This window comes from Aegilops tauschii, chromosome 3 (genome assembly GCF_002575655.3).
Source record: "Aegilops tauschii subsp. strangulata cultivar AL8/78 chromosome 3, Aet v6.0, whole genome shotgun sequence".
NCBI classification, from domain to species: Eukaryota; Viridiplantae; Streptophyta; class Magnoliopsida; order Poales; family Poaceae; genus Aegilops; species Aegilops tauschii.
In genome coordinates, this window is record NC_053037.3 from 435,623,437 (window position 1) to 435,645,807 (window position 22,371).

General features: G+C 45.7%; 1 protein-coding gene across 1 annotated transcript; it reads right to left on the reverse strand.

Annotated features, from left to right (window-relative positions):
- Positions 1-10,188: 10,188 nt before the first annotated feature.
- Positions 10,189-12,600, reverse strand: LOC109735773 (tyrosine N-monooxygenase-like). Its single transcript, XM_020294973.4, has 2 exons — positions 11,146-12,600; positions 10,189-10,898 (listed from the first exon to the last, which is right to left on the reverse strand). Exons 1-2 carry the CDS (start codon positions 12,118-12,120, stop codon positions 10,263-10,265), a joined length of 1,611 nt encoding a protein of 536 aa, XP_020150562.3. The 5' UTR covers positions 12,121-12,600; the 3' UTR covers positions 10,189-10,262.
- Positions 12,601-22,371: the final 9,771 nt, after the last annotated feature.

Here is a 22,371-nt window from a genome sequence, read left to right on the forward strand (position 1 = left end):
GGCAAGTCTCTTTACTCGTTCCGTAACACATCATCCCGTGATCAACTCCTTGGTCACATTGTGCACATTATGATGATGTCCTACCGAGTGGGCCCAGAGATACCTCTCCGTTTACACGGAGTGACAAATCCCAGTCTCGATTCGTGCTAACCCAACAAACACTTTCGGAGATACCTGTAGTGCACCTTTATAGCCACCTAGTTACGTTGTGACGTTTGGTACACCCAAAGCATTCCTACGGTATCCGGGAGTTGCACAATCTCATGGTCTAAGGAAATGATACTTGACATTAGAAAAGCTCTTAGAAAACGGACTGCACGATCTTGTGCTAGGCTTAGGATTTGGTCTTGTCCATCACATCATTCTCCTAATGATGTGATCCCGTTATCAACGACATCCAATGTCCATGGTCAGGAAACCGTAACCATCTATTGATCAACGAGCTAGTCAACTAGAGGCTTACTAGGGACATGGTGTTGTCTATGTATCCACACATGTATCTGAGTTTCCTATCAATACAATTCTAGCATGGATAATAAACGATTATCATGAACAAGGAAATATAATAATAACCAGTTTATTATTGCCTCTAGGGCATATTTCCAACACAACATAGTGATATTCACCATTGAAAACTACTCCATCTCACGTGATGATCGGACATGGTTTAGTTGATTTGGATCACGTGATCACTTAGATGATTAGAGTGATGTCTATCTAAGTGGGAGTTCTTGAGTAATTTGATTAATTGAACTTTAATTTATCATGAACTTAGTACCTGATAGTATTTTGCATGTCTATGTTGTTGTAGATAGATGGCCCGTGCCGTTGTCCCGTTGAATTTTAATGCGTTCCTAGAGAAAGCTAAGTTTAAAGATGATGGTAGCAACTACACGGACTGGGTCCGTAACTTGAGGATTATCCTCATTGCTGCACAGAAGAATTACGTCCTGAAAGCACCGCTAGGTGCCAAACCTGTTGCAGGAGCAACGCCAGATGTTATGAACGTCTGGCAGAGCAAAGCTGATGACTACTCGATAGTTCAATGTGTCATGCTTTACGACTTAGAACCGGGACTTCAACGACGTTTTGAACGTGATGGAGCATATGAGACGTTCCAGGAGTTGAAGTTAATATTTCAAGCAAATGCCCGGATTGAGAGATATGAAGTCTCCAATAAGTTCTACAGCTGCAAGATGGAGGAGAATAGTTCTGTCAGTGAGCATATACTCAAAATGTCTAGGTATAACAATCACTTGATTCAACTGGGAGTTAATCTTCCTGATGATAGTGTCATTGACAGAATTCTTCAATCACTGCCACCAAGGTACAAGAGCTTCGTGGTGAACTATAATATGCAAGGGATGGATAAGACAATTCCCGAGCTCTTCGCAATGCTAAAGGCTGCAGAGCTAGAAATCAAGAAGGAGCATCAAGTGTTGATGGTCAACAAGATCACCAATTTCAAGAAAAAGGGTAAAGGGAAAAGGGGAACTTTAAGAAGAACGGCAAGCAAGTTGCTGCTCAAGTGAAGAAACCCAAGTCTGGACCTAAGCCTGAGACTGAGTGCTTCTACTGCAAAGGGACTGGTCACTGGAAGCGGAACTGCCCCAAGTATTTGGCGGATAAGAAGGATGGCAAGGTGAACAAAGGTATATGTGATATACATGTTATTGATGTGTACCTTACTAATGCTCGCAGTAGTGCCTGGGTATTTGATACCGGTTCTGTTGCTAATATTTGCAACTCGAAACAGGGACTACGGATTAAGCGAAGATTGGCTAAGGACGAGGTGACGATGCGCGTGGGAAATGGTTCCAAAGTCAATGTGATCGCGGTCGGCACGCTACCTCTACATCTACCTTCGGGATTAGTTTTAGACCTGAATAATTGTTATTTGGTGCCAGCATTGAGCATGAACATTATATCCGGATCTTGTTTGATGCGAGATGGTTATTCATTGAAATCAGAGAATAATGGTTGTTCTATTTATATGAGTAATATCTTTTATGGTCATGCACCCTTGAAGAGTGGTCTATTTATGTTGAATCTCGATAGTAGTGACACACATATTCATAATATTGAAGCCAAAAGATACAGAGTTGATAATGATAGTGCAACTTATTTGTGGCACTGCCGTTTAGGTCATATTGGTGTAAAGCGCATGAAGAAACTCAATTCTAATGGACTTTTGAAATCACTTGATTATGAATCACTTGGTACTTGCGAACCATGCCTCATGGGCAAGATGACTAAAACGCCGTTCTCCGGAACAATGGAGCGAGCAACAGATTTGTTGGAAATCATACATACTGATGTATGTGGTCCGATGAATGTTGAGGCTCGCGGAGGGTATCGTTATTTTCTCACCTTCACAGATGATTTGAGCAGATATGGGTATATCTACTTGATGGAACATAAGTCTGAAACATTTGAAAAGTTCAAAGAATTTGAGAGTGAAGTGGAAAATCATCGTAAACAAGAAAATAAAGTTTCTATGATCTGATCATGGAGGAGAATATTTGAGTTACGAGTTTGGTCTTTATTTGAAACAATGCGGAATAGTTTCGCAACTCACGCCACCCGGAACACCACAGCATAATGGTGTGTCCGAACGTCGTAATCGTACTTTACTAGATATGGTGCGATCTATGATGTCTCTTACTGATTTACCGCTATCGTTTTGGGGTTATGCCTTAGAGACAACAACATTCACGTTAAATAGGGCACCATCTAAATCCGTTGAGACGACACCTTATGAACTGTGGTTTGGCAAGAAACCAAAGTTGTCGTTTCTTAAAGTTTGGGGCCGCGATGCTTATGTGAAAAAGCTTCAACCTGATAAACTCGAACCCAAATCGGAGAAATATGTCTTTATAGGATACCCAAAGGATACTGTTGGGTGCACCTTCTATGACAGATCTGAAGGAAAGACATTCGTTGCTAAGAATGGATCCTTTCTAGAGAAGGAGTTTCTCTCGAAAGAAGTGAGTGGGAGGAAAGTAGAACTTGATGAGGTAACTGTACCTGCTCCCTTATTGGAAAGTAGTTCATCACAGAAATCTGTTCCTATGACTCCTACAACAATTAGTGAGGAAGCTAATGATGATGATCATGTAACTATAGATCAAGTCACTACCGAACCTCGTCGGTCAACTAGAGTAAGATCCACACCAGAGTGGTACGGTAATCCTGTTCTGGAGGTCATGTTACTTGACCATGACGAACCTACGAACTAGGAGGAAGCGATGATGAACCCAGATTCCGTAAAATGGCTTGAGGCCATGAAATCTGAGATGGGATCCATGTATGAGAACGAAGTGTGGAATCTGGTTGACTTGCCCGATGATCGGCAAGCCATCGAGAATAAATGGATCTTCAAGAAGAAGACAGACGCTGACGATAATGTTACTGTCTACAAAGCTCGACTTGTTGCGAAAGGTTTTCGACAAGTTCAAGGAGTTGACTACGATGAGACCTTCTCACCCGTAGCGATGCTTAAGTCTGTCCGAATCATGTTAGAAATTGCTGCATTTTATGATTATGAAATTTGGCAAATGGATGTAAAGACTGCATTCCTGAATGGATTTCTGGAAGAAGAGTTGTATATGATGCAACCTGAAGGTTTTATCATCCAAAGGATGCTAACAAAGTGTGCAAGCTTGAGCGATCCATTTATGGACTGGTGCAAGCATCTCGGAGTTGGAATAAATGTTTTGATAGTGTGATCAAAGCATATGGTTTTATACAGACTTTTGGAAAAGCCTGTATTTACAAGAAAGTGAGTGGGAGCTCTGTAGCATTTCTAATATTACATGTGGATGACATATTGTTGATTGGAAATGATATAGAATTTCTGGATAGCATAAAAGGATACTTGAACAAGAGTTTTTCAATGAAAGACCTCGGTGTAGCTGCTTATATATTGGGCATCAAGATTTATAGAGATAGATCAAGACGCTTAATTGGACTTTCACAAAGCACATACCTTGATAAAGTTTTGAAGAAGTTCAAAATGGATCAAGCAAAGAAAGGGTTCTTGCCTGTGTTACAAGGTGTGAAATTGAGTCAGACTCAATGCCCGACCACTGCAGAAGATAGAGAGAAAATGAAAGGTGTTCCCTATGCTTCAGCCATAGGCTCTATCATGTATGCAATGCTGTGTACCAGACCTGATGTGTGCCTTGCTATTAGTTTAGTAGGGAGGTACCAAAGTAATCCAGGAGTGGATCACTGGACAGCGGTCAAGAACATCCTGAAATACCTGAAAAGGACTAAGGATATGTTTCTCGTTTATGGAGGTGACAAAGAGCTCGTCGTAAATGGTTACGTTGATGCAAGCTTTGACACTGATCCGGATGACTCTAAGTCACAAACCGGATACGTATTTATATTGAACGGTGGAGCTGTCAGTTGGTGCAGTTCTAAGCAAAGCGTCATGGCGGGATCTACGTGTGAAGCGGATCACATAGTTGCTTCGAAAGCAGCAAATGAAGGAGTCTGGATGAAGGAGGTCATATCCGATCTAGGTGTCATACCTAGTGCATCGGGTCCAATGAAAATCTTTTGTGACAATACTGGTGCAATTGCCTTGGCAAAGGAATCCAGATTTCACAAGAGAACCAAACACATCAAGAGACACTTCAATTCCATCCGCGATCAAGTCAAGGAGGGAGACATAGAGAGTTGCAAGATACATACGGATCTGAATGTTGCAGACCCGTTGACTAAGCCTCTCTCACGAGCAAAACATGATCAGCACCAAGACTCCATGGGTGTTAGAATCATTACTGTGTAATCCAGATTATTGACTCTAGTGCAAGTGGGAGACTGAAGGAAATATGCCCTAGAGGCAATAATAAAGTTGTTATTTATATTTCCTTATATCATGATAAATGTTTATTATTCATGCTAGAATTGTATTAACCAGAAACTTAGTACATGTGTAAATACATAGACAAACAGAGTGTCACTAGTATGCCTCTACTTGACTAGCTCGTTGAATCAAAGATGGTTAAGTTTCCTAGCTATATACATGAGTTTCCATTTGATTAATGGGATCACATCATTATAGAATGATGTGATTGACTTGACCCATTCCGTTAGCTTAGCACTTGATTGTTTAGTATGTTGCTATTGCTTTCTTCATGACTTATACATGTTCCTATGACTATGAGATTATGCAACTCCCGAATACCGGAGGAACACTTTGTGTGCTATCAAACGTCACAACGTAACTGGGTGATTATAAAGGTGCTCTACAGGTGTCTCCGATGGTGTTTGTTGAGTTGGCATAGATCGAGATTAGGATTTGTCACTCCGATTGTCGGAGAGGTATCTCTGGGCCCTCTCGGTAATGCACATCACTACAAGCCTTGCAAGCAATGTGACTAATGAGTTAGTTGTGGGATGATGCATTACGGAACGAGTAAAGAGACTTGCCGGTAACGAGATTGAACTAGGTATTGAGATACCGACGATCGAATCTCGAGCAAGTAACATACCGATGACAAAGGGAACAACGTATATCGTTATGCGGTTTGACCGATAAAGATCTTCATAGAATATGTGGGAGCCAATATGAACATCCAGGTTTCGCTATTGGTTAATGGCTACATAGTTCTCGAACCCGTAGGGTCCGCACGCTTAACGTTCGGTATTATGAGTTTATGTGTTTTGATGTACCGAAGATAGTTCGGAGTCCCGGATGTGATCACGGACATGACAAGGAGTGTCAAAATGGTCGAGACATAAAGATTGATATATTGGATGACTATATTCGGACACCGGATGAGTTCCGGGGGTTACCGGATAATTATCGGAGTGCCGGGGGGTTATCCGAACCCCCGGGGGAACTGATGGGCCAACATGGGCCTTGTGAGAGATAGAGGAGGGAGTCATGGGCTGGCCGCCCCCCCTTGAGGAGTCCGAATTGGACAAGGTGGGGGGGGGGGGGCGGCGCCCCCTCTTTCCCTCCCTCTCCCCCTCTCCGTCCTTCCCCCTTCCTCCTCCTAGTTGGACTAGGAAAGGGGGAGTCCTGCTCCTACTAGGAGGAGGACTCCCCCCTCCTTGGTGCGCCCCAAGGGCCGGCCTTCCTCCCCCCTGCTCCTTTATATACGGGGGCAAGGGGGCACCCTAGAACACACAACAGACATTGATCTTAGCCGTGTGCGGTGCCCCCTCCACCATAATACACCTCGGTCATATCGTTGCAGTGCTTAGGCGAAGCCTTGCGCCGGTAGCTTCATCATCACCGTCATCACGCCGTCGTGCTGACGAAGCTCTCCCTCGACACTCTGCTGGATCGTGAGTTCGTGGGACGTCACCGAGCTTAACGTGTGCAGATCGCGGAGGTGCCGTACTTTCGGTACTAGAATCGGTCGATCGTGAAGACGTACGACTACATCAACCGCATTGTCATAACGCTTCCGCTTACAGTCTACGAGGGTACGTAGACAACAACACTCTCCCCTCTCGTTGTATGCATCACCATGATCTTGCGTGTGCGCAGGATTTTTTTTGAAATTACTACGTTCCCCAACATTAGGGTGTGGGAAACTTACAATAGGAGCATGACTAAATCAAGAGCAATGCCTTCAAAGATCTGGAGACACTCATTGGCGTTCTCATGATAGAACACTTAAGAGTTTCTTTGACATGTTCCAGCTAGCATTGAAGTTCTAGAATTTGTGGTGTGCAATGGAAGGACCAAGACATAGTAAATTCCATGAATTTTTGAAGCCAACAAGTTTTTTTGAATGAACTTAGTGAAGAGGGACCTGAATCTATGTTTGGTGAATTTCATGTACTTTGCAGGAACATGATATTGTAGAGTTGGACATGGAAGAAACATATTTTAATCTAGAAAAAGAGAAGACATGTAACCTGAGTTACCAACAAATATCAATGTCAAGTTGATTGCTTGATGTTTTTGATTAACTAGTTCAAGAACTTGACACTTGGTTCAATGATGCATCCTCTAATTTTCTTGTTTGTTCAGCGGCTTTGAGTCCAAGAGACTCATTCATGTTTTCAATTTGGAGAATTCAATGAGTATAGCAAAACTATTACATCAAGATTTTGATTCCAGGGAACTAAGGGGTCTTGATAAATATATATGCCTCTGAAGGAAATATGCCCTAGAGGGAATAATAAAGTTGTTATTTATATTTCCTTATATGATGATAAATGTTTATTATTCATGCTAGAATTGTATTAACCGGAAACTTAGTACATGTGTGGATACATAGACAAACAGAGTGTCCCTAGTATGCATCTACTTGACTAGCTCGTTTATCAAAGATGGTTAAGTTTCCTAGCCATGGACATATGTTGTCATTTGATGAACGGGATCACATCATTAGAGAATGATGTGATGGACAAGACCCATCCGTTAGCTTAGCACTATGATTGTTTAGTTTATTGCTATTGCTTTCTTCATGACTTATACATGTTCCTATGACTATGAGATTATGCAACTCCCGAATACCGGAGGAACACTTAGTGTGCTATCAAACGTCACAACGTAACTGGATGATTATAAAGATGCTCTACAGGTGTCTTCGATGGTGTTCGTTTAGTTGGCATAGATCGAGATTAGGATTTGTCACTCCGTGTATCGGAGAGGTATCTCTGGGCCCTCTCGGTAATGATCATCACTTTAAGCCTTGCAAGCAATATGACTAATGAGTTAGTTTCGGGATGATGCATTACGGAATGAGTAAAGAAACTTGCCGGTAACGAGATTGAACTAGGTATGAGGATACCGACGATCGAATCTCGGGCAAGTAACATACCGATGACAAAGGGAACAACGTATGTTGTTATGCGGTTTGACCGATAAAGATCTTTCTAGAATATGTAGGAGCCAATATGAGCATCTAGGTTCCGCTATTGGTTATTGACCGGAGATGTGTCTCGGTCATGTCTACATAGTTCTCGAACCCGTAGGGTCCGCACGCTTAATTTTTGATGACGATTTGTATTATGAGTTTATGTGATTTGATGACCGAAGGTTGTTCGGAGTCCCGGATGAGATCACGGAAGTGACGAGGAGTCTCGAAATGGTCGAGACATAAAGATTCATATATTAGAAGGCTACATTCGGACACCGGAATGGTTCGGGTCGTTTCGGATAAGTTTTGGAGTACCGGGGGTTACCGAAACCCCCCGGGAAGTTATTGGGCCTCATGGGCCTAGTAGTGGAAGAGAGGAGGCAGGCCAAGGAGTGGCGCGCGCCCCCCTAGCCCAAACCGAATTGGACTAGGGTTTGGGGGAGGCCCCCCTTTCCTTCTCTCCTCCTCCTCCTCCCCCCTTCTCCTTGTTGGAATAGGAAGGGTGGGGGGCAATCCTACTTGGAGTAGGACTCCCCCCCTTTGGGCGCGCCACCCTTGGTCAGCCTCCTCCTCCCTCGCTCTATATACGTGGGGAGGGGGGCACCCTAGAACACACAAGTTGATCTTTTAGCCGTGTGCGGTGCCCCCCTCCATAGTTACACACCTCGGTCATATTATCGTAGTGCTTAGGCGAAGCCCTGCGCCGATAACTTCATCATCACCGTCGCCACGCCGTCGTGCTGATGGAACTCTCCCTCGGCCTCAACTGGATCAAGAGTACGAGGGACGTCATCGAGCTGAACGTGTGCTGAACACGGAGGTGCCGTACGTTCGGTGCTAGGATCGGTCGGATCGTGAAGACGTACGACTACATCAACCGCGTTGATAAACGCTTCCGCTTTTGGTCTACGAGGGTACGTGGACACACTCTCCCCGCTCGTTGCTATGTTTCTCCTAGATAGATCTTGCGTGATCGTAGGATTTTTTTTTGAAATACTACGTTCCCCAACAGCCTCTATATTGATGATGTTCATGCAGATCATAGCTCTTCCAACATAGTAAGAACCACCAAGCTTTCTACAAAAAGGAGCAGACAAGGAGGCCTGTTATGTATCATTTGTTTTATCACTTGTTCAAACTAGTAATTATGTTGCTTATTGCCACGCTATAGCTGAGAGGCGCTTTTTTAGTCACATAATTGGTGAAAACATAATCGCCCTATCGCATAAATGGTCAAAACTTGAGTGATGATGTTATTTGTTATGTGGAGGAAGAAGAAATAAAAAAGCCAACAATGATCGTTGTTGAGCATTTGATGGCTCTAGGGAAGCAAATGTACTAAAAGGTAATGCGCTAATACTCACTACTCGCCCAATGCATAAATGGTCACAACTTGAGTGATGATGTTATTTGCTATGTAGAGGAAGAGGAAATGAAAATAAATCCACCAATGATCAAGTGGTTGATCACTTGATGGCTTTGAGGAAGCAAATGTACTAAAAAGTACTACTTTGTCCGGGTTTATTGGTCCCCTTTGTATTTTGTGTTCAACTTTGAACGTAGATTGGACTAACAATTATAAGTTGTATGTCACAAACTTATATTGTTGCATTCATATTTGAAAGAGGTTTTCAATGATACTATTTTAAAGGTATATAACTTATTTTTTGATGGTTAAATCAATGGTCAAAGTTTGACCCAAACTACAAGAAAGACTAATAAACCAGGACGGAGGTAGTAATGCGCAAATACTCACTACTCGCCCAATTGCATAAATGGTCACAACTTGAGTGATGATGTTATTTGTCATGTGGAGGAAGAGGAAATGAAAATAAATCCACCAATGATCAAGTGGTTGATCACTTGATGGCTTTGAGGAAGCAAATATACTAAAAGGTAATGTGCAAATATTCGCTACTCAAGTACTTATGTTTGGTCATTTTACTTCGTCTTGAAAATTCTAAGTCTACTTTTTATCTTGTAGGTTACCGAACCATGTATTTTGGGATATGGAAATACATGCCATCTTTTCCAAGTACTTTTGTCTTTTGTTTCATCATTATAGTAATCTTTTGATTTCTACTTTCTCGTATTTATATATTGTCTTCTGTTATGTCCGATAATCTCGCTAGAAGCTACGAAGCACACTTTTATTTATTGTGTTCTTGCTTGAAAATTTTATGCCATTTTAACGGGGTGCATCTGGGTGACTTCAGCTTCAACTCCGCCTCTACACAAGTTCACATTAGTCGGAATCTTACGCGCAAAGAAAAGTCAAGTGTGTTTCCTGACTTTGTCGACCGAAACACAAGATACATATGTACACCATAAGTTTCAATGGTTGGAAGAAAATATATTTTTTCAAACAAATGAATGTCCACATCAAGCATGACATGCAGTGATTGGTTGAGCTCATTCGTTACTTGTTTAACAGGCCCGAGGAGGGTATAGGTGCATCGGAAGACGTGGCTCGGCATGCAACACTAGCGGCTTTGCCATAAAAAGGTTGTGCTTGGACTCACTAAGATGGATGACAGACACGCCGGCCGGTTTGGTCCATGTGAAGCCCTGTAGGAGCCTCCCGAAGAGCATAACACTCATGGCCGTCCCTAGCGATGCCGCCATGCAGCCACGACGGCCGGTGCTGAAGGAGATGAACCGCAATCTGCTCTCCGTTAGTGTCACATCAATGTCGTCTCCCATGTGGCGCTCTGGCCTGAACCGGAGTGGCTCGTCCCAAATGGTCGGGTTCCGGCCCAGGCCAGTCCGACTGAGGATGACATGGCTACCCTTGGGCACACGGTAGCCGATGACAGTGGTGTCAGTGGTCGCTACATGCGGCAAGTTAAAGGAAGCGACTGGATGCAGTCGAAATGCCTCGCGTATGCACGCCTTGGCGTAGTTAAGTTGTGGGATGTCCGACTCTTGCACCAGCCGCTCTCGGCCCACCACCCGATCTATCTCCTCCATTGCCTTGTCCAGCAACTCCGGGCTGTTCACCATCTCCGCCAGCGCCCACTCCACGGCGTTGGACGGGTTGTCTACCGCCGCTAACGTTATGTCCTGCATACACATGCACGGAGACACACATTACTTTCACGAACAGAGTGTACGTTGATGGTATTAGCAATTATATCTTTGATACATGTCCACACACACATGGAGAAAAATTTGCAGTTGGTTTCTTAGCCGTCTGGAAGATAGCAAAACCAGAAAAATTATGTGCACGAGCCGAGCATACGTTAATGGAGTTATTATCTTTGACGACTATGTACGTGCATTCACGGTACCATGTTGAAGGTTTCCCTACCTTGCACACTGCTTTGACCTCCTCGATGGTAAGCAACGGGTTGCCATCCCCGTCATTGACGGTGATGAGAACGTCTAGGAAATCCTGGTCCTGGGGCTCCTCCCGCCTCTCGCCGCCCTTCCGCTGCCTCCACCGCTCGTCGATGACCATGTCGTGCAGTCTACTTATGGTCGCGTTGGCCTGCCTGACCTTCTTCTCGTGGCCGTCGAGGTCAAGGCCAAGCAGCCACGGGAGGTAGTCGCTGACGCAGAAGGAGAAGAGGAGCCCCAGGGAGGTGAAGGTGGCGTCTATGTGCTCCACCTCGAGCTGCCCCGGACCGCCGTCGGGCTGGGGCTCGCCGAAGTACCGCTTGCCGAAGACAAGCCGGCGGATGACGTTGCCGCAGTAATGCCGTGAGGCGTGCCTGACGTCCACGTTAGCTCCCGACGTTGACGACGAGCCCGTGGCACCGGAAGTGAGGGCGTAGACGTAGCGTGTGAAGTTGTCGGCCTCGTCGGCGCGCTTGTCGTGGAACCACCTGTGGCGGGAAGGGCAGACGATCTCGGAGGTGAGCACCCGGCGCATCTTCTTCCACTGGTCGCCGAACGGCGAGAGCACGGCGTCCTTGTACCCGTAGCTGATGGCCCTGGAGGCGAAGCTGAGCGGGCGGGACACGAAGTTGGCGTCCTGCCTCGTGAGCACCTCCCTCGCGATCTCGGGGCAGGTGACCGGGACGACGTGGATGCCGCCGAGGCGGAAGCAGGCGATGTCGGTGCCCATCTCCTTCATCACCAGATGGATCCACCGGAACGCCGGCTTGTGGAGCATCATCTCCGGCAGGTTGCCTACAACCGGCCACGGCGACGGCCCTGGCGGAAGCGGCGCCGACGAGCATGTGCGACCACACATCTTGCTCTTGGGGCTTAACCTATGTGCGAGGTATAGGAACGCTATTACGACAAGTAGGAGGGACACAGAGGAGCAAGCACCCAGCATTGTGGAGCTGCTGCTAGTTCTAATGCAGCTTCCAGCTAGTTGGCTATAGTTACCTTGCTAACTAGCTCGATCGACCTGAATCACACGTGCACTGCCTGCCCCCATTTATGGAGTTTCAATCCACCTACGAGCCTGAAAGAGGCGGGCCTATGTGCATGGTTGATATTTTGAAGATATTTTAAAACTCCTTAAATTAATAACAATATAAGTGAGGAAATTGCTAAATTTCACTCAGGTGATATTTGTGTGTCCCTACTCGTTCTTTCCACCATCTGATTCTCTCGATTTGGGTGTATCCGGTTTACAAACTTTATAGAGGTGATGGTGTACCAATCATTGCTAAATTGCTATACTCGTTCTTTCCAATCATAGTTAGCAAATAAGGGTTTGTGCAAGCCGACATAACTTTTTCTTAGAAAGGAGGCACTCGCTCAGCTTTAGCAAACTGAAGCCCTTAAATTCTTACATAGAGGTTCGAGACGAAAGAAAGATGCATGAAAAAAAAAACCCACCTTAATATGCAACCATCCATTGGATAATATCTTTCATTCTTATATGCTACTTATATGAATAAGCATTTTACAACTTTATAATAATCAGATACAGTACAATCAACTATTTGTATTTTCACTTTCTGTTCCCACATTATTAACAAAACATTCATATTTCATAAAATCAAATCTCGTTCAAATATACTGCAACCCATCCCTGCATCAACGCATGGGGTATCATCCAGAGTTATCATTTTTTAACTTGGTTCCGTCATTAATTTCTTCACTTGTCCTTGATCTCACATGTTGCGGATTCGGGAGTGGCTCATCCGCGCCAGCATGCTAGCAAAATAGACCATTTCCCCCCCTTTTTCCCCTGGATAGCAGTGCACATTCTGGATAGACTTGGGGGAGTGGACCAGCAGAGAAGTAGCAAGAGGGAGACTCTTCTTTGCAATTTTGTTTGGTAGACGGTCGTACAGTCGTACATGGTGATAGGGTTTGCAGTTGTAATCATATACATTGTATTTTTTGGGGGTCCGAAGTATCTTCCAAAATACGAAGAGAGGTACGTGGACTGAGATGGGAGATATTTTTTTCGCATTCTCTGTCATCAACGAAGCATGATTCATGTGCCCTTTTTGTTCTACGTCCAGGATACAACGAGGTGTGTTTGTGTTTGTGTGCTTTCCTAGGCAGGGTAAAGGAGGTTGTGATGGACCGAGGGACGCGCACCCACCATATGTGTCCAGTCTTGATTCTTTTTGGGTGGTGCTAGGATATACACCCATCTCCCGATTTGGAATGTTGCACTCATTTGGAATTCTGATGAGACTATTCTCCTTGTTTGTGAGCACAAATATCTGTCGTGGAACAGGAGCTATGCAAAAAGGATAGGTGTGTGTTTTTTCACCATGTGTTGCTTGCTTCTCACCATTTTCTTGGGTGTATGTCTAATCCTTTTTGTGTTCTCTAAGGCTACTAGAATACAAAGAGAATGAAAGCAGTGGGGTGCCCCACTGTTTCTTTATTGAAATATAGCACTCTTTTTTATGAATGTAATTAAATTGGGTGAAGTATAATGTAAAAAACAGCAAACCACAAGCATACTTCGTTTTGCTACGTGTAAATGTTAGTTTTGTTTAATATTGTCCCTGATCCATATTACTTTTCAAACAAGGCAAAAACTTTGCCTTTTCATTAAAGGGGAAAGAGTATGTACAAGGCCTTAGCCAAAAGGACCAAAACGGACTACTCTCCAGGTATGATTGCTCCTAAGTGTTTCGCCCTGGTGATACACCACAACCTAGCCTCTCTTTTGATATTATCAACTACAATTGTCGGCATAGAAGCAATTTTTTTGGAAAACTCTACAATTCCTCTTGTTCCAAATCTCCCAAGACACAAGCATTAGAAGAGAAGCCAATGCCATGTTTGGTCGCGCATTTGAGTTGACTGCTTCGGTCCACCAAGTGTGGACATCATCGAAATGTTGCCAGTTTCTAAGTCGAGGTCCTCTCTTCCAAGCCAATCTTTGATCATGCACCAAATCTTCTTTGTGTACCAGGATTGGACAAGTATGTGAGCGACCGTCTTTGGTTGACATTTGCAAAGCTGATAGAGGCCATTATTAGGCCAATCTCTCTTCTCCAATCTGTCAATACAAACTCGGTTTGGTATAATGAGCCAAGAAAAGAATTTGCACGTTGGAGGCTTGATCATGGACGAGGTCAAGCCAAGAAACTGGGCATCGTAGGCCAAGGCGGTGGAGTAGCAAGCATTGGAGGTGAGGCGAGCTTCCATGTGATAATGTCGCGCTCCTCATTAAACTGGACTTCCCTCGTATGAATCCAGAGATCCAAGAACTCCCCAATGTTTATTGTGGATAATCCATCAGGTAAGTCAATTTGATCCACCCAAGCATCATGGTCTCCATTTCTTATTTTTGGAGAGCTCAAAGAAGGTCAGAGCAATGTGTCGAGGTCTTTGACCATCAATCAAGGGGAGTCCCAAAAGGAAGCCTTCTTCCTATTTCCAACATGGACCTTCGTGATGGCATGAAAGAGCTCCATATCGTCGTGGGTACAAGGTTTCCCAATCCCACCCAAGTTTTGCCGGTGCAACCCATTCCAACCAAGGCCACTTGAGCCTTAGTGCACAAGCAAATTTGTCAAGATGTAGGATACCAAGGCCACCAAACTTGGTCGGCCGACACACCAACTCCCAGTTCACCTTGCACTTGCATCCCGAGACTCTGTGGATGCCACCCAAAGGAAGGTCCTACGAAGCCTGTCAAAGATAATCTTGGTGCCCAGAGCCAACTCAAGGGAGGTGAGATGATATATTGCTTGTGAGGTGAGCACAGATTACACAAGGGCGCGCCTCCTGGCCATCGTGTAGTCGCGACCTAGCTAGGGTTTAGCTTGGCGGTGGCCTTATCCTCAAGGTATTGACAATGAACCTGCTTCAGTTCTTTAATGGAGAGCGGCAAGCCAAGGTTGTTCATTGGAAAGGTAGTCATTATGGGCGGGGGGGGGGGGGGGGGGGGTCACTGAGGATGCCCAGAAGGTCAATGCCATGGCATCGAATGGGTGCTACTTGACTCTTATGGATATTGGTAACAAGGCCGGTCACGTTGCCGAACCCGTTCAAGATTGGAAAGGGTGGAGATGCCCTCTTTGATAGGTGCCACAAAAATTGATGCATCATCCAGATAAAGTGAGGTTCGGTACTACACACCTCGGTCATGTAATTGTTTCAATCTACCATGAGAGGTGGCAAGGTCAAGGATGCGCTGAATCGATGGCAAGGATGAATAGCAACCGAGTTAGTGGATCTCCCTGTCGGAAACCCCTCCCATGCCTGATGGCTCCTCTAGGGACTTCATTGAGCACAACTCTAAAGGAGGCAGTAGAAAGGAGCGTGGCAATCCAATTTCTGAATTTGGGCGGGGAATCCTCTCCGTTGTAGAAGGTCGAGCAAGTAGTTGTCGCTGCTTTCATACAACTTTAGTAGTTATACTAAAGCAATGACAAGTAATATTGATTGGAGGAGTAGTTTGTTCCTTGCTACGACTTTTTCCTTTTTATACGGCTGATTCAGTACATGACAAAGTGAAAAAACATAAGATCCTAAAAATGTACCAGGTTCCACTATCAAATGATAATGGAACAGAAACAAGAAAAAAATCATCTTGGTACAAGATAAAACAATGACAAGCAACCTACAGAGTTCCTGCTGCAGCATGCCCCACTAACAACAAACGTAAATACTGCCTCGGTACCAAAATAAACTAGGCCAAAGCGCAATATTATATGGGGGAAGATCACGCCCCGGCTTAACAGTCAAACCCCGTTTTCATATCCACAGATGATCAAAGTACTTCATAGGGTGTTTTCCTCCATCAGTAAATGAGGTAGGATTGGCATAGGCCTATCATCTTGTTTCCTTCCTTGCTTCAACATTGACCGGAACATTGTCACCATCAGGATCGGGTCTAACACCTCCAGCGACAACATCCGCTTACCTCGTTCACCACTGCCATCATTATGTGTAGTCAGCGCCTCTTCCTGGAAGGCATCTGCTCCTTGCTCCAGAATCGCACGATCTCCAGCATCTTGTAAACCTGTCCAATATCGCATAAACCATCATGCCTAGCAAATAAACTCAGTTTCTAAAAAAGGAGATCTGACAAAGTTATTATCAAAGCAAGCCCTATTACACAATTTCCATATTGCCCAACATATATTTGCTAGGCCAACAACTAGCGAGTTTCTACCCCTTAGTATAAACTCAGGTAACCACTAGAAGAATTGGGAGAAACAACCAGGCCTATCTTGCACCCCGGACATTTGCTCAAGATGCTCTAGATATACTTTGCTACCGAGAACCTAATAAAGAGGTGGGTCGTGGTCTCCCTGAACATCAGCTACAAGTAGGATTACCAATCCAATTTCTCCTGGTCATATTATCTCTTGATGCAATTGCATTATGCTAAATGAGCCAACGCCAGACCTTATTTTTAAAGGGATTTTATTCCATACATGTTTAGAGGACATGCCAGGGCCAACATCAGATAGGTAAGCATACACAAATTTGACAGTGAAATTTCCAATTTTAGTTTATTACCATTTTGGGGAGTCGTCCATTGGAGACGTGTTGACATGTTCAGTTTCCTTCTCTAATTGCAATCTCATGTCTCCATTTAGCCTTCTCCTAAAAGTTTGAATGCCAACCAGTATTAGCCATTGATGCACAATACAAGAGTTCTCATTGTGAATTTCATACAACTCAGGAGCTGTTCTCTGATGGGTTTATCCCTACACTAGTTGTCATGCCAAAAATTAGTTTGTTTGACATTACCAACTATCATAGTTCTATGTACCTTTCAGGTAAATCTACTTGTTTTCAGCAGACCAACCCAAGGGAATCATTCACGGTGCCATTAATCTAGTGTATATCATTCTAGATTTTGTATTTATTTTTAACTATATCCTTCCACATCCCTTCTGTATTCTCCGAGTTCCACCGCCATTTGCATGTTATGAATATCGAAGCCACCTTTCTACTTTGCTCTGCAAATAATAGGACACATGAACCATATGATATTTCTATTATTTCACTTCCTTGCCAAAAAAAAAGATCTTATATGGACTCCTCCAATCTACGAACATTTTTCTTAGGGAATCTATACATGAAAAGTGAAAAAATATGAATGCTAGTCAAACAGACTTTGATTCTTGTTACTATACCACCCAGGGATAGAGTTCTAGCTTCCCAACCTTCCAGTCTATTTTTTATTTTCTCTACAACAGGGACCAATCAACTACATGTAATCTACCACCATATGCAGGAACACCCAAATATCTTATAGGAGATCTAACCCAATTCCGCCTCTCACCCATTCCCCTGGGCAGCCCTCTCTCTACACATCCTTCTTCGTTCCTTCCTTTGCTGCAGGAGGCATGCCGAAGTGCATCACTCGTGCTTTCCACGAAAGCAATCATGCTACTAACCGTTGCGTAATATGCCCTAAATGTATCAACATTTTTTCATGTTATCGCACATAACTTTTCAAATGTTGTAATATTAATATTCTATCATATTAACCTACCCCGTCCGTCCCAAAATAAGTGTCTCGACTTTGTACTAACACTTAGTACAAAGTTGAGACACTTATTTTGGGACGGAGGGAGTACTAATGATGAAGAAGAAAGTAATTTGCATGTTTATTGCTTGTAGGCACATGAACCTTTCCACACACTAGAAAAATTGAGAAAAAAATTAAGTTTTTTTTGTCAGAGGAGGGCACCGGCCAAAAGAAAGTGCCAGGGGACGTGACCTGGCGCGCCCTGGCCACATGCCTTAACTAGGGCATGGGTGTAACGCCCCGGATCCGATGCGCCAGGTGTCTTCCAGTTATTCGTCGTTGTTGCCATGTCATTTGCTTGCATGTTGCATTTTGCCATGTCATCATCTGCATTGCATCATCATGTTTTTCAAAACTTGCATCCGGTCCTTTTCCCCGTTGCCCGTTTCGCGATCCGACACTCTCGCACGCGCCCGTCGCCCCTCTCAGTCCTTGTTTCGTGAGTGGGAGAAAAACGTTCTCGGAATGAGCCGAGATTTGCCGAGTGGCCTTGGTATAGCACCGACAGACCGCCCGTCAAATTTCGTTCCATTTGGAGGTCGTTTGATGCCCCAACGGTTGACTGCGTAGCCCGAAACCACTTCTTTTGTGCAGCCCAACACCCCTCCAAATCAGCCCACTAACCCAGCAAAACCCCCTCCATGCTCTCCGTCGTTCGATCACGATCGTGTGGGCGAAAACCGCACCTCATTTGGACATACCTACCTCCTTCTACCTATATAAACACCTCCATTCCATTTTTTCGCGGACGAAACCCGAGCTTCTTCCTCCTCCCGCCGACGGACACGTCCACCCTCACGCCCGGACATATCCGCGACCGCCTCTGCCCAATCCGGAGCCTCCACCTGTCCGCCGCCGTTGTCCTCGCGGCCGCGGCCCGCCCAGGCCCGCGCGGCCGCCCGTCCGCCTTGCTCCTCCACCCTCCTCGCCGTTCGCCTCCGCCGCCGCACCTCTCCACCGGCGCCGACCCCGCCTCCGCCGGTCCCCGCCGTCCGCTCCTCGCCGCCTCGGGCGCCGCCGTCCGCCGCCATGGCGCCCGCGCCTCGCCGCCCGAGCCCCGGACCTCGCCGGTGCTCGCATCCCCGCCGCCGTGCCAACTCCGGCCGCGCCGCCCGCGCCTCTCCTCCGCCGTCCGCCGCCATGGCGCCCGTGCCTCCTCCGCCTTCGCCGGCGCAGCTGCTCGTCGGAGCACGCGCCACCACCGCCCTCGTCGCGGATCCGGTCGGGCCGGACCGGATCCGATCGTCCCCGCGCCTCCCCGTCGTCTCCTCCTTGTCGGAATCCTCGCCGGAGCTCGCCGAAGCTCTTCTCCGGCCAGATCCGCCGCGGGTGGATGACATCCACCCGCCCCTCCAACCAAACACGGCCCCTCCGTCCCGGACCCCTCCATCCCGCATGGTTCCGTCCCGTTTTCTGCGAGGTTGAAATTCCACCAAGTCCTCAGTTTTTCCACATCATGCATGCACCTTGTGTACCTTGTATCTTTGCGTGTACTGCTCCGTTTTGCATGTATAATATATCTAAATGTTGATCATGAGATGCTTTTCATTTTGTTCCATGGTGCCATGCTTGTTTGAGGTCATCTTGATGCCCTAATCATCGTTGCAAGAGTGCTATATGATGTTAACTGCTGTCTGTTATCAGAACTTGGTGATTTGTCTTTTTCATTGCATTTTGTGTGTGCATCCTATGAGCTTGAGCTCTACATGTGTTTTGAACTACATCATGCCATCTTTACAGGGGTGCTTATCTTGTATTTTTGTGATCTATGTGGTGACTAGCACAAGCATGCGAAGTAGCCTCCATGATGTTGCTGATTTCCGTGACATGATTTCTGCGAAGTCCGAGTCTGTTATATTTTGTTTCCATGTAAACCTACTGGCTCCATGAGTTCTATGCATAATATGGAGATGTTCACTAAGTATGTTTTGTTATACATGTTATGATCTATCCATCCATTCCCTTGTTTGTATTTATAGCCTGCTGTAGATTGTTGCTATCATGCTCCAAACTTGCTAAATAATGTTGCTGTCAGCCTGTTAACATGAAGTTCGTTATTGTCATGTGTTTTGCTAGTGATCCATGTATCCTATGACTATGCTATTACGATTCTTAGCTTCATATTTATGCCATCTTACTGCTGGTTACCTTGTCATGCCATCTATTACTCTGTGATGAGTGGTTCAATCTCACCAACATGCCTACTTATCGTTGTTTCTGCCATGTCCTGTTATTTTCACCAAGTGAATCTGTCATATTACTTGCTATGTTTACCTGGGTGCCATCATATCTTCTGTGCCTTTTTAGCTCATGTTCAGTAAGCGACTTTTGTTCTATGCAATTAGTAGATTCATGCCATACCTTTTTTTGCTATGATAAGTTCCTGTAGCATGTCGTTCGATAGCTCTAAACTTTGCAACCTGATGTTATTTCTGTCATGTCCAGTAATTTCTGCCAAGTCTGTGAAACTGTTATTATTTGCAATCTTGCCATGTCCTTTTGAGCATGTTCTAGTGATTTCTGGGAATAGCTCAGTGTTCATGTTTTGTCATGCTTTACCTGTACATCATGTCCATGCCTTTTGTTTTCATGTTGAGGTGCTGTAGCATGTTGTTTTGATGCTTCCAAGATGCCTAATTGCTGTTTTGGACAGATTGTTGTTATATCTTGGTTGGAGTGTATGTGTTGAACCGTTGCTCCGTTTTGAGCATGCTCTATATGAAACTTTCTTAGTTTTGCATGTAGTTTCATGTTACCTTGTTGCATCCATGTTTTGAGGTGTTTGCTTGATAATTGAATGCATTTTGCATCAATGCCATGTTTAACTTGTTTTGCTCATATCTTCTAGGCCGTAACTCCGAATCTAATAAACTTTATATATAACTTGACTAGAATTTCGTGTAGATCATCTTGGTGCATCTTAACTTGCTGTTTAACAACTTGAACATAAGGTTTATTCAGATCTGGACCAATTTCGAAATTTGTATATGAGGACTTACCGGAATTGTTATATGTTGTTTTCGGCCTCATTTAAACTTGCTTTGATGTGTTGATCTTGTATGCATCATCTCTTGCCATGAGTAGCTTCATGTAGCCTTGTCATGCATCATACTTGGTTGAGCATCATGCCTTGTTCATGTGTGGTGTGTTTACTATGTGGTGTGCTTCTTCTCGATAATTCCCGTGTCGTTGCGATCGTGAGGATTCGTTCGTCTTCGTGGCTTCATCTTCTTCATGGATGTGACGCCCGAATATTTAAGCGACAGTAAATCCCTGTTAGTCATGCCGTGTCACCTTAGTTACTGTTGCTAATCTCTGTTAGTTCAAAACCAATTCAAATTCAAAATCAAGTCAAACATTTAAAGTTTTCAAAAGTCAAAACTAAAATGTTGTAAAGGTGTTAAATAAATCATGGGTAATAATGGTGGAGAAACCTAAATTTAATAAAATGTTTAAGTGTTCAAAATAATTAAAATAGAGATTTAAATATTAAAATAAATGCCTTTTGAATTTTATAAAATATTAAACTATTTTAATTTGGGTTGAGAATTAATGTGGCAATAGTATATTTAAAAGTATTAATTTAAGTGCCAGTGATAATTTTTATGAAACTAAAATAAAAGAAAACTAAAAGTAAAAAAGTAAAAGAAAAATAAATAAAAAGAAAAGAAACAAAACAGGAAAATAACTAACAAAAAAAATAAGAACCCTCGGGCTCCGGCCCAACAGGCCTGCAGCCCAACCGGGCCACCAGGCCGGCCACTCCCCTTATCCCCCTCTCACCCGAAACCCTAACCCCCCCCCACGCACACCACTCCCCCACTCGCACCACCACTCCCCCCCTCGCTCCCTCGATCCAGATCGGATCGGCCTCGACGCCGCCGCCTCGCCCTCGTCCGTCACCGCCTGGAGCACGACCTCGCCGACGCCTCCTCCGCGCCGGACTGCCTCCACGTCGCCGTCGTCCCCATCAACCACCCCGACCACCGCTGCCCCGAACCCTACTAACCCGCCGTGAGCCGCGCCCCTCCTCTCTCTCCCTCGCCCCGTGCTCGTCCCCTCCCCCGCTCGCCGCTCGGGGCCGCGCCCCATGCCCTGACCCCCCGCGCGCGCCCGAGCCTCGCCTCGCTCTGCCGCTCCACTCGCCGCGGCCACTCGCACGCACGGGCGCCCCTCCTCCCTGCGCTCACCTCGCCCCCTGCACCGCCCCACGCTTCGCCGCACCCGCCCCTCCATCCTATGCTCGCCCGTGACCGCCGTCGCCTCTGCCACTTTGCCCCCGCGGCCACTTCCTCCGCCCCGCACGACGCCCGCCGCTCGCCCCGCCTCCGCCCGCCGTGGCCCTCGTGCCCCGCTGCGGCAACCCCCGCCATGGCCACGGCCCCGCCCTGCCCGGGGCAGGCTACGGGCGCCCGTCGCCCACGCCCATGCCCGTGCGCCCGCGCCCGCGCCGCACACGCGCGCCGCGCCAGCGCTCGCTTGTGGCCCCTTGGCCACTGCCAGGTGGGGCCCCGCGCCCCTGAGCCACTGCCCCTGGGCCCGAACCCCCTAGGGCCAATGGCAGATGGGCCCCACGCCTAGAACGTTTTTGTATAAAATAGTTAAATAAAA

Excerpts from the sequence above, each read along its gene's own strand:
- LOC109735773 (XM_020294973.4), bottom strand. The coding sequence starts at position 12,120 with ATGCTGGGTGCTTGCTCCTCTGTGTCCCTCCTACTTGTCGTAATAGCG. Across the intron at positions 10,899-11,145 it reads AGGTCAAAGCAGTGTGCAAG|GACATAACGTTAGCGGCGGT; the intron begins GTAGGGAAACCT and ends ATGTGTATGCAG.